General features: G+C 46.6%; 1 protein-coding gene across 1 annotated transcript in view; it reads right to left on the bottom strand.

Annotated features, from left to right (window-relative positions):
* The window catches only part of LOC124622465 (torso-like protein), a 523,109-nt gene that overhangs the window by 80,231 nt on the left and 426,133 nt on the right, over nucleotides 1-16,745 (bottom strand). Inside the window, exon 4 of the mRNA XM_047148169.1 lies at nucleotides 1,027-1,308. Within this exon, the coding sequence (XP_047004125.1) occupies nucleotides 1,027-1,308 (282 nt within the window). The remainder of the gene's footprint in view (nucleotides 1-1,026; nucleotides 1,309-16,745) is intronic.

Here is a 16,745-nt window from a genome sequence, read left to right as displayed (position 1 = left end):
CCAATAAAAAGGTGTTAGCATGTAGACGTAATGTGCTGTTCCAGTCTCTTCTGTACCTAAGGTCCATAACCGTTCCCTTTGGACCCCGATTCACACGATCAAACAGCAGAGGAGTGGTACTCAAGCGTCAACTTTAGGTTACAATATCTCCGGATGTAATTAACATTTTACAATGCAACAAACGGCACTGATTACGTATTTGTTTATATGTTCAGATGTGCTAACAAAACTAACGGGGTTACATTTAAAAAAACCTAGGTTTGTGTTAAAAAACATACTTCCGTGCATTTTTTTGTGGTTTGTATTAACCAATTACACTAGCCCCTCTCCCCACGTTCGGTCTGTGGAATCGATTCGCCAGTATTTGATGTGGTTTACGAAATATATCCAGCGGTAATGTTAGGTGACTCACCCTGTATATTGTCCGCCACCTCGATCCCCCTCACCCCCTGTTGTCTTCCCTCCTCTCCACCCCCAACCAGTTGCCGCCGCTTTACCGTTGTGTCCCACCCTCTCTCCATCTCCACACCCTCCATCTCCTTTCCCAACGCAACTTCCACCGTCTACCCCTCTCGGATGATGAGCTTCGCCCTGACATCTACCCTTCCTACCAACTCTAACCCCATATTCCTGCCTCCTCCTCAGGGCTCCCTCTCCTCCCCCTCCCTCCTCCTCAGTGGCTTCCGCCTCCCACTCCCCCTCCCTCTTTTGTGCCTCCTTTCAGTGTCTCTGCACTCCTTCCTGTCCTGTCTTCCCTCTTCATCACCCACCCCACGTGTCTCCTGCCTCTCCGTGTACCTGCTGATGCCCCTAGTCTCTTCATCCTGCCGCTTCCCCTGCTGCCCCTTGCTCTCCCCTTCTTTTCCATCCTCTCTGACCTTTCCCGCAGCAGGTCCCACCTGGCAGTTTTATTCTTTGTCGTGTGCGTCGTGTCACTCGGCTGAGGAGCGGCGGATTGTGCCACTGACAGCCCTCCCCTGCCCTGCCCCTGCCGCGGCGGTGCCCTCGCTATACGCGCTGGCTCACCTTGTCGGCCTCGTGGCGCACGGCGTCCAGCAGCGTGAGCGGCGCCCCCTGGGCGAGGGCGGCGCGCCGGCGGTGCCGGGCCACCCTGACCAGCACGTAGCAGTGCTGGGCGGCGCCGGACGCGAACGTGGACGCGATGCCCAGGTGGCGCGACAGCGAGGCGCGCGACCAGCCGCCAGAGAAGGCGCGCCACGGCCGCTCCAGGCGCTCCACCGAGAAGTCGCGGAAGTACGCCTGCATCAGCTGCTTCAGGTTGTCGCAGAACTCCATGTGGAAGTCGCCCTGCGCACACCGCCGGCCGCGCCGCGGCGTCAGAAAAAGGAGGGCTTCTCCCCGAGCTTACCGTCTCACCTCCTACTACACTCTCATTTAAAATACAGGGTGACAATTACTGAACTGTATGAAAAAAAAACGTAGATTAGTTACAAACTGCTGCACGCACACACTTCATTCGACATGTAAACGTCACTACAGACATTCGGATATAGGTTACGACATGTTTGATACACCGTGGTCTTGCGGTAGCGTTCTCGCTCCCGGCGCACGGGGTCCCGGGTTCGATTCCCGGCGGAGCCAGGGATTTTCTCTGCCTCGTGATGACTGGGTGTTGTGTGTTCTTCATCATCATTTTATCATCACTGACTCGCAAGTCGCCAAAGTGGCGTCAACTAAAAAAGACTTGCAATACGGCAGCCGAACTTCCCCGCATGAGGCCTCCTGGCCAACAATGCGATACAATCATTTCATTTCATTGGCGATAGTGTGGTGCAGGCGAATAGCAAAATTCTGCATGACCTGCTAAAGTGTCGCAACATCGATGCTGTCGATGACCACCTGAATGGCCGTTTTCAGATCAGCAGTGGTTTTGGGGTTACTGCTGTAGACACTGTCTTTGATATAGCCCCACGAAAACTAGTCGCCATGTGTTTAGATCCAGGGAATATGGCGGCCATCGAGGCCCATGCCAGCGGCCTCTGCGTACACCAGAGCCAGAATGCGGTCCACAAAGTGCTCCTCCAGGACATCAAACACTCTCCTGCTTCGATGGGGTCGAGCTCGGTCTTGCAAGGACCACATCTTGTCGAAATCAGGGTCACTTTGGATAATGGGGATGCAGTCATCCTCCAAAACCATCCTGCACCGTTCAGTAGTCACCACGCCATCAAGGAATATCCCACCGATTAATCCGTGACTGTACACTGCACACCACACAGTCACCCGTTGAGGGTTAAGAGACTTCTCGATCGTGAAATGCGGATTCTCAGTCCCCCAAATGTGCCAATTTTGCTTACTGACGAACCATCCAAATGAGAGTAGGTTTCGGCGCTGAAACAAATCATACATGCGCATATTAATTCCCATCGTGTTCCGTGCACAACAGTGCACGTTGAACATCCTAACGCAGGAGTTATAACACGATTTTATTTCATACAGATCAATAATTGTCACCTTGTAGTTGGCATTAGACAGCTAGGTTGCAGCGTGCAGGAAGAGCCCGAATAAATTTTGAAAGAGTGGTAGAAGGAAGACCCAAAACCCATTAGATGCACACGATTAAGGATGACCTCGCCGCTAGAGGAAAGACAGTGAATGACATTCTTCGTGACAGATCAGACATGAACAAAAGGCAGTGGAAGAGGCTCATTAACAGTACCTGGGAAACTGGAACTCTACAATTATGACGATGATGATGATTAAAAATTTTTGGAAATTTTTGCTAAGGTCTTATGGGGCCAAACTGCTGACATCATCAGTCCCTAAGCTTACGCACTACTTAAGCTAACTTAAACTAACTTACGCTAAAGACAACACACACATTCATGCCCGAGGGAGGACTCGAACCTCTGACGGGGGAGCCGCGGGGACTGTGATAAGGTGCCCGACACCGCGCGGCTACCCCGCGTGGCACAATGAATAGGTAGCTGGAGGACTGGACTGCTTCCATCAGCAGTACACAGATGGAACCTGTCGCCTCCAGCTGTGCTTCCACTGGTGCAAAGTATTCCTGGAAGTGACGTTGATGAAAATTATCTTACAGACGACTTTAACAACTTGAAGGACAGCAACATTTTCCAGTACATGGCAGGGATGGTACAGCAACCAGTAATACTCGTTTACGGTGAACAAACAAGTCAGTCTTGGTTGCAGGGATGCATCTGTTACTTATTTACCAGTGACGGTTTTGCCTGATTCAGGTATCTTCCGACTGGCTGAATATTATTTGGCATTAGGTACATGAAATACCGAGCACACAGAACGTCCCAGCAAATAATTCCCCTCATCAAATGTCTGGAAACATTGCACGCTGCCCTTGTTGAGATATGCGACGTAATCTAATGAATGCAGAACAGGAGCAGACGTACAAAAGACCAATCATGTTCTGCATTCATTAGATTACGTCGCATATCTCAACAAGGACAGCGTGCAATGTTTCCAGACATTTGACGAGGGCAGTTATTTGCTGGGACGTTCTGTGTGCTCGGTATTTCATGTACCTAAAGCCAAATAATATTCAGCCAATCTAAAGATGCCTGAATCAGGCTAAACACGTCATTGGTAAATAAATAACACAGGCATCCCTGCAACCAAGACTGAATGTTTCTTCATCGTATACAAGTTCTACTGTTCACTGTACCGTCCTGTCATATGTGTCTTTGTCCTTCAAGTTGTTAAAGTCGCCTGTAAGATAATTTTCAGCAGCATCACATTGAAGGAGCGGCACGTAGGAGATGTGGAGAACGGACAGGATTGCTCTTTATCTACACGCTTGTAGCGCTGATACCGTGCTGTGATAATCACGTAGTTAATAGGTGATAAAAAAACTATGCGTTAACCATCAGGATATAAAAGTAATTTACCACTGCAGTGCTACATTTATAAATGAGATTAAATTGAAATGGACAGATCAGATCAGATTAAGAGACAAATTTGTTGAAATCACACTATATGAATCAGATATAATGAATTAAGATTTAATGGACGTCAGTCAGGGAAACTGAAACAAGATTTCCCTAGAAATTAAACTGTGGATATTTGTTTGAATTTTCAATGCCAGATGATGAGTGATAAATAGACAAACAGGGTATCAAATTAACCAGATTGATGTCTGGTGTTGCAAAAGGATATTCCACTGCCTGAAGGTAACCAGAGTAATACGAAAAACTTAAATAGTAATTCGAGCGAAAATTTACATACTTCACGAACAGCTCCTATTATGTACGTCAATCTAATATCAAAAACTTTATCTCTTAAAGAGCAGCTATTTTGCGATGTTATACCAAGGTGATACTTAACTCATTAAAAAAATTTAATAAAGAACGGCAAAAATACGATCAAATGTTTCGTGAAATGACTTGCCTAGAAGTACTAAATAAAACAGATTAGAGAAACATTTGACATGCCGTCGAATGATCCCGAAATCATGCATGGCATATGAGGTGTCAACTGAGAATATAAAGTTCAATGTTTTACTTAGAATCTTAAAATTTTAAAGAGTGCCATAGGATATTAATCTGGTGGATTATGTAGACCGAGACCCAGCCGTTTGTGAGATAACTGCGCATTTGTGGTTATGAGCCGGCATTGACTTCACCCTGAAAGATTATCGTAGTCGGTACAAATATATCTGAAATGTGGAGTTTTAAGACAAGGCAAACGCCATTCGAGTCAATTTTCGCGAAAAATCGTAACACGCCCTGTACATAATTTGTTTATCTTTACATGTATGTCGCAGCTATCGACTTCCGTCTTGTTTTTGCCTTGGAGTGTATATGACAATAACTGATCTTGAAGTTTTGTCTCTAGTCTAAACACCAGATGTATCGTAGCCCTCCCGTTACCACGCAGCGAACACAAATGTACATATCTAAAATCCAGCCATAAACTTCGTGTAACTAGAAGGAAGCGTGCGCGAAAAAACAAATAATAACTGTGGCAAAATATGCTAGCTATACGCTACGGTCGCAGGTTCGAATCCTGCCTCGGGCATGGATGTGTGTGATGTCCTTAGGTTAGTTAGGTTTAAGTAGTTCTAAGTTCTAGGGGAATGATGACCTTAGAAGTTAAGTCCCATAGTGCTCAGAGCCATTTGAACCATTTTTTTGCTAGCTATAGAGGTACTCATCAGCATTTAACTTCTTCTTCCTTCTCGTAGTCAAAACAAAAGGCATGCTTGGAACAAGAGTACCGTAAGGCTGTTTAGCCAACAGTCCTGTAGTCTCAGCAATACTCCACGTCTTCCAAGCCAAAATGTTAGCATCTGGAAATGCTTCAAGGCCACCATAATCTGCTTGATTGCCCCACACAACAGCAAGTGTCAGCCAGGTACTACCTCCAAACACTGCTTGTACATCACAGGTAAAGTTCAGATGGAGTCCACGAAAAACAGCTTTATGGTACTCTTGTTCCAAGCATGCCATTTTTTTTTTACTACGAGAAGGAAAAAGAAGTTAAATGCTGATGAGTACATCTATAGCTAGCATATTTTGCACAGTTATTATTTGTTTTTTCGCGCACGCTTCCTTCCAGTAACACGATGTTTATGGCTGGATTTTAGATACGTACATTTGTGTTCGCTGCGTGGTAACGGGAGGGCTACGATACATCTGGTGTTTAGACTAGAGAGAAAAGTTCAAGATCAGTTATTGTCATATACACTCCAAGGGAAAAACAAGACGGAAATCGGTAGCTGCGACATACATGTAAAGATAAACGAATTATTACAATTTCAGAAAAACTGGATTATTTATTCACGAGAACGAACTTCAGAAATTGATTAAGTCAGTAACGTGTTTGTGCACCTCTGGCCCTTATGTAAGCAGTTACGCGGCTTCGTATTGACTGAGAGAGTTGTTGTGTGTCCTCCTGAGGAATGTCGTTCCAAATTCTGTGCAACTGGTGCTTTAGTTCACCAATATCCCGAAATGGTTGGAGGGGCCCAGGCCATAATGCTCAAATCGTCCTGAATTGGCGAGAGGTCTAACACGCCAGCTGGACAGAATCTGGCACGATATGCCTCAGGATAAAATCCAACAGCTGTCAGTCAAGGTCAAGCCGAATAACTGCTTGCACAAGGCCCAGACGCGGATCAGCGCGTTGCTGATTTGCTCAGCTTGCGACGCTCCTCTTGAATAAATCATCATATTTTTCTGATATTGTAATCATTTGTTTGTCTGTACATGTACAAATCTACCCATTCGGATAATTCCTTCGTGGCGCCTCATGTTTTTTTTTTTAACTGACGCAAGACATCTTGGAAGTAAGTCTAACGAATATCTTGCTGCATTTGATACAAGGCCTACAACGCTATTTACATGCAAGAAGCCGATGAAACGTAAATCTGAAGAGTGTCAACCAGCAGTGCGGAAAGGCAAGTTTTTTTTCTGGTACGATTATTTCCTCGAAGTTCCAACACGTTCCATAAAAGCATTGGCCTAGTAAAAAAATTCATATATACAGCTGCCAGACTTGGTAGTTTCAAGCCGGATAGTAGAATTTCGCAATGTAGTCGTCATTGCCGAACCATGACAAGAATAATAGCAATGCAGTTCAAGTTAAAATATTCTTGTGGCTGTAGTTATTTCTTGCTCAAGTGTCCACGAACGAATTGTTTATTTTATACGAATGTCATTCGGAATATCAAGAAACTGTTTTGCGAGTAGACTTTGCGCAGCTGTTTCTTGGCTGTGGACAATATCTTCTTTGTGTTCCGTACAGTGCGGTTTGTACAGTAAAAGTATTCACTGAAACAATGAACAATGAACGTGTCGATTACTTGTTCCGATACTTGACACCAGCTAGGTGTCATTGGAATTTTGCATTAGCTATGAATGCTGTCGCGCGAGTTGGTTAAGTGGAGTTCGTGTTATGCTCCGGTAGGCAGATGACAAGTCGTGGTGTAAAATTTGGCAGTGCGTCACCAACATTTCGGAAATTGGAACTGACGGCTCATTCATTTCCTTCCAGAGCATCCTTTTCATTAATAGCACGACAATTCCGCTATTCTTCGAAAACTTCGTTGGTGTGTGTGTGCGTGTGTGTGTATGTGTGTGTGTGTGTGTGTGTGTGTGGAATTTACACAGAAGCACTAGAAGCACTATCTCATATGCCATTATCGCCTGCGATTACGCTCGTCCGCATTCCGCTAGAGGGATATAAACTGTGTGGCCAGAGTCCGGGGAAGGGTTATCTCTTTTGAAGATGTGAAGTGTATGACTAGCAGTGCTGTGGGTGGTGCGGCGTACGCGGCGAGTGTAGCGTGTATACATGCGGCACCACTTGCCTGCGGTGTGGTGCTACGTATACAGGCTAGCCGACACGAACAGTCCAGGAGCGTTGTACAGAACACGAAAGATATACCCCTCTCCGGCAACCGTTAAAATCAGCAGCAGCAGAACAATGTATGTCCATGGGACACTCAATGGAATACAATAGAACGAAAATTTTAGAAACCGTTTCCAGTTTTTGGAATTCAGTAATCAGTGGACATAAGTCTTGCCGATAATCTTATAAATCGTGACAACGGCTTTTAGCGGGATAAAAATTTGAATCCTATAATTAAAATTATTCAGCCACAGCGGAATTGACGGTCTCATACGATACTCAGTGATTAGAACATCTCTCACTTCCACCACCGAGGGTGGCACACAAAACTCGGCTGTACCGCGCATGACATGCCAGACGCATGCGCCGAAAAGACGCCAGCACATTTCGCATGCGCGAGATTCGGCATAAATACCGTGAATGCACCTGGGCTCTTCGTCCTCTCCACCCTGGCCTGGCTCTATAATGTGGTCTTGTCCACCGGCTTCTACCTTGACCTGTGGAAAACCTCCAAGATCCTGATGTTCCTCAAACCCGATAAACCGCCATCCGCTGTCTCCTGCTACCGTCCCATCAGCCTTACCTCGGTCTTCAGCAAGGTCCTGGAATCCATCCTCACCCGACGCATCCACCAGCATCTCCGCCAGCACCGCGTCCTTCCCACTATGCAGTGTGGATTTTGACCATCCTTCTCTGCCGATGACATTCTCCTTCACCTTACTCACCTCCTCTCCAAACAACTCCCGTCGCTCCGCCATCTTCCTCTCCCTCGACCTTGAACGTGCCTACGACCGTGTGTGGCATTCCAGTCTCCTCTTCAAGCTCCAAACCTTCGCCCTTCCTATTAACTACGTCCGTCTGATCGGCTCCTTTCTTTCCCAACGTCCTTCCTATGTCACCATCCATAACACGGATTCTTACACCTTCTACCCCTCCGCCGGTGTGCCCCAAGGTTCAGTCCTCTCCCCTCTTCTCTACCTTCAATATATGGCAGACATGCCGCCGCCTTCATCTTCTCCAGTACGCCGATGACACCGCCTTCCTTGCCCTCGCCCCCTCCCTGCAAAGCACCCAACACCTTCTCCAATCTCATCTTGGCCGGTTCACCACTTGGTGTAACCAGTGGTTGCTCAAGGTCAATCCTTCAAAGACCCAGGCGATCATTGTGCGCAAAGCCACCCCTTCCTTCCGTCTCCTCCATTTCTATATCTACGGCCATCCTATCAACCTCGCTCCCACTCTCAAGTACCTTGGCGTTACCGTTGACCGTCGCCTCTCCTGCCCCCCCCCCCCCCCCGCCCCAATCTCTGGACAATCCAAGCCAAGGCATGCTCCTGACTCCAGCTCCTCAAGCTCCTTTCTGGCCGCACATGGGGTCTGGACCCCTCCACTATCCTCCACACCTATAAATCCCTCATCCACCCTATCCTCTGCTATGCCCATCCCACCTGGATCCCCTCCTACCTTTTACAAATCCCTTCAAATCCTGGAACGCCATGCGCTCCGTCTCGCCTGCTGCATCCGCCTCCCCTCCCCCACGTGCATCCTGTATGACCTAATTCCACACCTTCTCCTTTTCCTCGAATGGATACGGATCCTCTACACCTCGCACAAAGTTGATCCCCCTCACCCATTTGTCTCTCCCATCCTTTCCCACCCCCGTCCGCTACCGTGCCTGTATTTCCACATCCCACCCGCTCTCCATCTCTCCACCCTCCATACCCTTGCCCAAGGTGTCTTCCGCCGACTCCCCCTCCCTGATGATGGTCTCATCACCTCCATCTACCCCTCCTACCAACTTTAATCATACCCATCCTCCCCGTGTGTTTTTGCCAAGGGCATCCTCTCTCTCTTCTCTCCCTCCCTCCTCTTCCTCCGGGCTTCCCCTACCCCCCTACCTTCTTTCCTGCCCCTCCCCTCTCCTCAGCCAATGGCATCTACACCCTCCCCCTCTCCCTCCTCCCCCACCTTTTCCCCTCTGGCAGGTCACGGATTCGTACATGAACAGTGAACATTCGTGCGCCGGAGAGCATCACCATCGGTGTTTTATGTGCCATCGTGTAAGTGATTCAGTGTTTCGTCGTTTGTGCTCCACGTGTGTCATTTCTGTCATCTCCGTCCGTGTCCGAGTGCTGAACGTTTTTTATTTGGACACTGAACCTGTGAACGGCTTCATGTATTTTAATTCTGTCTGTCTACTGTTGCCCATCCACCGTGTTTGTTTCGTTTTTAGACGTCTCCTCTTGCACTGAATGTATTATCTGTGGCCAAAGAGTGGCGTACTTTTGCCGCTGCCGGCCTACCTGTATATGGTTTCAAAATGACAATAAAGGAAAAAAAAACTGTGCTCTTCAGTGGTTGTCTACTCTCCCGAAGAAGGCCGGGCGCCTCTGAGCAGAATGGCGTCGGTATCCGGCTGCACACCCGAAAATTATTAGATGTTCTCGTTCAGTTCATTTTTTGTAGTGGGTTCATAGTTAGCGCTGGGGTGTGCAGCGAAGTCCACGCTCTAACTCCATACCAATGCTGATCTGTTGGTGTTAGATCGAGACTCTGGGCAGGCCAGTCCATTTCAGTAATGTCATTGTCCAAAAATCATTGTAGAGAATATATTATGACAGGCTGCACTGTTCAGCTGATACAATCATCGCCTAAGAATTGCTCCTCTACTGTAGGCAGTACACAATGCTATAAAATGTCGTCATATCCTTCCGCATTTCGCGTTCCTTTCAGCGCACCCTAAGTGAACCACTCTCTAACCACGGAAACAACCGATACCGTTACGCCACCTCGCCCATACTTCACTGCTGGCACTACACATGGCGGCAGGTAATGTTCTTCACGCACTCGCCAAACCCAAACCCTTCCTCCGAACTCCTAAACTGTACTGCGAGACTCGTCTCTCCACATCAAACGTAAGTCAATTTATTGCTATTTCGGAAAGCCGATCCGCTACACGTACAAAACCAGAATCGATGTTTCACCATTTCTCTATATTACAGGTGGCGCGTGAAAATACTCGCGAAGGTCTCTCAACAACCGAAGAAGGAGTCTTCATACCATAGACTTCATGGCTGGTGACGATATCAAAAAGCGGTTTGGTAATAAAACGCTCCTTGAAATTTGGGCAGGGCAGACTGATGAGTTTTCTGCACTGGAGATAAGAGCACTTGATATACTATTACCATTTTCAAGAGCCTACCTTTCAGAAAACAGATTTTCATCGTTGGCCGCTTTGAAGACAAAATACAAATCTCATCTAAACACAGACAAAGAACTCAGAGTCACTACTTCTAAAATTAAATCCTCCTTCGAAAAACGTTTCTCTGCAAGTCAGGCCGCCGAAGGGAGTCACTAATAACTACAAAACTTGTTTTTAATTTAGTACTGTAAGGTTAGCTAATTAAATGTGTTGTGCAGTGCTGATGAGGTTCTATTTATCAGCGCATTGTATCAGTGTAAAAGCGAATTATAATTTTTTTTATTACGTCAGAATGTACTTTGCTTTTCCTTCCTTTCAGTGAAATGATCAAATTTTGAATTAATGTTTTTTTTCTGTTTGATAAGGTTGCGCTCCCCAATTAGTATTACCCCCCCCCCCCCCCCCACATCCCCCCTCCCCCTCAGGGTGTTCAAAAAATGGTTCAAATGGCTCTGAGCACTATGGGACTCAACACCTTTGGTCATCAGTCCCCTAGAACTTAGAACTACTTAAACCTAACTAACCTAAGGACATCACACAACACCCAGTCATCACGAGACAGAGAAAATCCCTGACCCCGCCGGGAAGCGAACCCGGGAACCCGGGCGCGGGAAGCGAGAACGCTACCGCACGACCACGAGCTGCGGACCCTCAGGGTGCACCAAGCCGGTGTCACTTTTCTTCATTACGGACTGTGCCATACACACTGCCAAACCTAATGGTCACTCGCCGTCTAAATTCAGTATATTGATCACATTCAAACAAAGTTAGAGAAACCGAGTTCATTGCAACTGAATCCGAGGAACCTCATATTGGCCCCCGCAGGGACACTGGTTAGAGAAATTCCATAGGAGGTAACACCGAGTTCCGCAACCTGTCTGGAAAGGACAGGTGGAAACGGCAGGCAAGTGGCAATCCTGACTGACGTACCTCCCTCATAGTCTTTCGTTACCAGTCAGAAGGGACCTTACTTGGGTAACAGTAGGACAAGAGTGAGGATCGTAACATCAACTTAAGAGCCCCTTCGTTCTTTATCAGCAGCGGCTTTGAGAGGATTAAGAAAAACTGACTTCGTCCAGTGGAGCGGGCAGCGATAAGCTGCCAATTAGCAACCAGCTGTCTGAACGCAATTTGGCTCATGGAACCTGTAGCTGCTGTCAGATATGCAGGGAGAGTATGGAGCTTTTCTCAAATAGCGCGCGGGTTCCCGGGTTCGATTCCCGGCGGGGTCAGGGATTTTCTCTGCCTCGTGATGGCTGGGTGTTGTGTGCTGTCCTTAGGTTAGTTAGGTTTAAGTAGTTCTAAGTTCTAGAGGACTTATGACCACAGCAGTTGAGTCCCATAGTGCTCAGAGCCATTTTTTCAAATAGCGCGTCATTGCAATTATGAGGGACTCGAGGAGTTCGGAATCAGCAACTTACTCTGAAACCAAGTAAAGTTGTCCTCAACATGAGCTGTGGTTTGAACAACACACTGCTTTATTTGGCGTGGGACTGTTTGGAATGATATGTCTTTGCCTTCTTCCTACCTGTGAACGGATTTACCCAGTGCGTTAAGGCAGTGACCTGCCGTGTGACGTTGACTCGAAACCACAGTGCAACTTGGCATTTTTCACATAATCGAAACACAGGCATAGATGAAGAGCTATAAATGTTCTTCTTCTGCCGTTGCTCTGCAGTCCGTTGTGGATCTTGCCTCTTCGGCGGTTTTCGCCAGACATCTGGCTTCCGAAGTTTCCAGTTCTTGTATCCCAACACCCGTAGGTCTTCTTGGTCACCATCTATCCACCTGGTTTTGAGACGGCAGCGCCCTCTACGACCTCTGGGAGTTCCAGTCAGAATCTTCTTCGGCGCCTCTGTGTCACCCGTCAGAGCCACACAGCCGGCTCACCGCAATCTTGCTGACGTTACTGTTTCACTGATAGATGGATCTTCATACGTAGTATAGAGCTCATTGTTATATCGTCTTCCTCACTATTCGATCAGGAGGCTCTGCAGAATAATTTCTGCAGAGTAACTTCTCTCAAGGACATCCGGCATGTTGGTATCCCTTACTGTTAGTGGCCCAGTTTCTGAGTGAGTATTGGTGTTGCAAATATTTCAACAACATTAATACAGTCGTGAGAGATAAGAGTCTTTCAGAAATTTTTTCTGTTAAGGAAAAGTGAGCTCTATAAGTTACCACCAGCCGTTGTTTAATATCGCCCCAGGTATCGTTGTTATAAGTCACGGTCGTCGACCCAGGTTTTTAAAATCCTCAATCTTCTCAAGATACAATTACTGATTTCGGCATATTGTCAATGTGGGCTCTTACCAAACCACCCATTTAGTCTTGAACTCATTGGTAGTCAGTGCCGTCTCCTTAGCAGCCTGTTTTGATGCAATAAGCAGAAACGACAAATAACAGAAAGACATATTGCAAACGAGGAATTGAAACCCAAGTTTTCTGATTTGTAGTCTTCCGTATACTCAGTCACCGAGATAACAATTACACATGCAACTCTAGTTTTCCATCAAGGTTATCAATTACACATGCTTATCATACAGACACGAAATTAATTTCGAGTGGCCGCTACAGGAAAGAATAAATTAGGTTTGCCAAAATCAGGCGAGAGAGTTAACAAGAGGAGTTAGTGCTCACACTGAACTCTTTATAATGTCTAAGCCTAAACAGAGACTAAAACCCAAACTTGCGGATTTGTAGTCCTACATTTACTCACCCGGAACAGAGCTTAACTACGTATGCTTGCCATGCAGGTATGAGGTTAATTATGGGTAGTCAACACAGGAAAGAATAAATTATAGTTGGCAGAAATGGGTGACGAAACTAGAAAGAGAAATTAATTCACGCATTTTACTGTGTTGTCATACAATGAATTCCTCCGCGATCATTTGCCTTAGCTGCTGGCGAATCTTCCGCGTTCCCATTGCGAATCCATCGATTTGCCCGTTAAGTTCATCGCCCCATTGGAGTTGACTAGAAGCAAGGCGAGGTCTACAAATAGCAGTCATATTCCCTCGGAAAACAACCGTTATATGAATCACAGCTTTGCTAAGTGGAGGATAACTTTCTGAGCTGAAGTTAGCTCTTCAACCTTCTCGATGAAATGACGCGAGTCTTTCGTGTATGAGTTGCTAGATCTCCGGCTATTTAATACGAGCAGGAGTTGATAGCACTAACAGTGATTCTCAGGGAAAGATCACTTTTACGAATTTTGGTTAGGTCATAAAGTCTGCGACACGTAACTTCTGTCTTCAATAAGGCTTTTTGAAAAATCAGCTGTAGCAGAGCATGCTGTTCTGTCACAGAATCATGAACTGAAGTTTCTCGAAAGTACAGTTTTATAGAGATAAAAAAAAGGGAAGAATTTTATCAGAAAAGAAGAAACCATGAGATTTAGTGATATATGGACAGTAGCTCCAGAGAATTGACACACAAATTTTATCTCTGACAGATGAGAGTCTGTAGTTAAGTTTTATCTCTAAAAAAGATGACCTCAGCCGGTCACGTGCAAACTCCTACCACACCCTTTTTCCATAGGAATCTGCAACGGTAATATAGTCAGTCAACGGTAATATAGTCAGCCAGACTCAACGGAACCAGGAGCATCTCTGAAGACGTCCAACGCAGCTCTGAACGAAACGTCAGGAACGAAAAAATTTCATGGACAACATCCATACAATCAGGAAGATTCGCCAGAAGCTAGCATTTTTGTGTTTTGTTGCTTGTTTTCTAATCTGTTCCCGCCGAACTTACATCTCTCTCTTACTTGAAAATTCAATGAACACTTCAGTTTTTCCATACGGTACCAATTAACCTATGCAAATTTACACACTACGACACTCAGCTGCAAGACAGTGCACTGTAGAGAGGCATGAAGAACATAAATATGCGCAATGCGAGTTTGTGTGTGTGTGTGTGTGTGTGTGTGTGTGTGTCCGAGGGATGGAGGGAGTCGGAAGACGTGGGGACGAGCAGAGAATGGAATAGGGAGTCGGAGAGAGAAACCCGCATTTATCTACGTAAGATATTCCCACAGACATGCATCTAAAGACACTGAAAGACAGGGAATGCTCCTGGGGGCAGGAATAAAATAAATGCTACTGTTATCCAGAAAGTAAATTTCCTCGTGCTATTAAAAGAAAGATAATATAGTTCCGTGGAAACCTGTATTGGACCAGCTACTTCTCAGTATACTCATCACCAAAACTGAAACACTTGTCGTCGCGTACCATTAGCCTTATTTTGATAAGGACTGGGTCCACAGCCTTGGTAAAGTTACTGAAAGTTGTCATTGCGCTCGGTACAGCCTAAGCGTAGTGACAAATTTCATTAGCGTTATTATTGGAGGTGCGCAGAAAACTGACACCTAGGACTAAAGCCAGCAAGTGACGGATGTCTCTCTGTTTTCGATAGTACTACACTACTGGCCATTAAAATTGCTACACCACGAAGATGACGAGCTACAGACGCGAAATTTAAGCGACAGAAAGAAAATGCTGTGATATGCAAATGATTAGCCTTTCAGAGCATTCACACAAGGTTGGCGCCGGTGGCGACACCTACAACGTGTTGACACGAGGAAAATTTCCAACCGATTTCTCATACACAAACAGCAGTTGACCGGCGTAGCCTGGTGAAACGTTGTTGTGATGCCTCGTGTAAGGAGGACAAATGCGTATCATCACGTTTCCGACTTTGATAAAGGTCGGATTGTAGCCTATCGCGATTGCGGTTTATCGTATCGCGACACTGCTGCTAGCGTTGGTCGAGATCCAATGACTGATAGCAGAATATGGCATCGGAGGATTCAGGAGGGTAATACGGAACGCCGTGCTGGATCCCAACGGCTTCGTATCACTAGCAGTAGAGATGACAGGCATCTTATCCGCACGGCTGTAACGGATCGTGCAGCCGCATCTCGATCCCTGACTCAACAGATGGGGACGTTTACAAGACAACAACCATCTGCACGAACAGTTCGACGACGTTTGCAGCAGCATGGACTATCAGCTCGGAGACCATGGCTGCTACACCACAGAAAGGAGCGCCTGCGATGGTGCACTCGACGACGAACCTGGGTGCACGAATGGCAAAACGTCATTTTTTCGGATGAATCCAGGTTCTGTTTACAGCATAATGATGGTCGCATCCGTGTTTGGTGACATCGCGGCGAACGCACATTGGACGCGTGTATTCGTCATCGCCATACTGGCGTATCACCCGGCTTGATGGTATGGGGTGCCATTGGTTACACGTCTCGGTCACCTCTTATTCGCATTGACGGCACTTTGAACAGTGGACGTTACATTTCAGATGTGTTACGACCCGTGGCTCTACCCTTCATTCGATCACTGCGAAACCCTACATTTCAGCAGGATAATGCACGACCGCATGTTGCAGGTCCTGTACGGGCCTTTCTGGATACAGAAAATGTTCGACTGCTGCGCTGGCCAGCACATTCTCCAGATCTCTCACCAAATGAAAACGTCTGGTCAATGGTGGCCGAGCAACTGGCTCGTCACAATACGCCAGTCACTACTCTTGATGAACTGTGGTATCGTGCTGAAGCTGCATGGGCAGCTGTACCTGTACACGCCATCCAAGCTCTGTTTGACTGAATGCCCAGGCGTATCAAGGCCGTTATTACTGCCAGAGGTGGTTGTTCTGGGTACTGATTTCTCAGGATCTATGCACCCAAATTGCGTGAAAATGTAATCACATGTCAGTTCTAGTATATTTGTCCAATGAATACCCGTTTATCATCTGCATTTCTTCTTCGTGTAGCAGTTTTAATGGCCAGTTGTGTATTACATAATTTGAGTTATGTGAGTGAACAGCTTACAGTTGGAACGAGCAAACTCTCGAGTTTTACATGGTTCCCGCTACGTTTCAACAGTTTGCGCCCACTTCAGTTCTAGTAAAAATGGTGTCCGGACAACAGAAGCGTTTTGTGTTCTTTGTTTCGCGCAGTGCTGGTCAGTACCAACTGTTGAGTGTGACTAGGCGTGCTAGGTATGCTGTGGATCCTCTTACAGCACAGAACGTTGGACGATGGCATGAACAATTCCGAGAAACAGGTTGTTTGTGTAAAGGCAAGTCGCCGGAGTGTCCCCGAGTGTCCGAAACAGGCGTCGAGCGCGTGCGCCATACTCTGGCAAGGAGTGCGCAGAAATACGTTCGCCGAGCAGCTCGA

Source organism: Schistocerca americana, chromosome 7 (genome assembly GCF_021461395.2).
Source record: "Schistocerca americana isolate TAMUIC-IGC-003095 chromosome 7, iqSchAmer2.1, whole genome shotgun sequence".
In the NCBI taxonomy this organism is placed as follows: Eukaryota; Metazoa; Arthropoda; class Insecta; order Orthoptera; family Acrididae; genus Schistocerca; species Schistocerca americana.
This window is presented reverse-complemented; position numbering and strand designations above follow the sequence as displayed.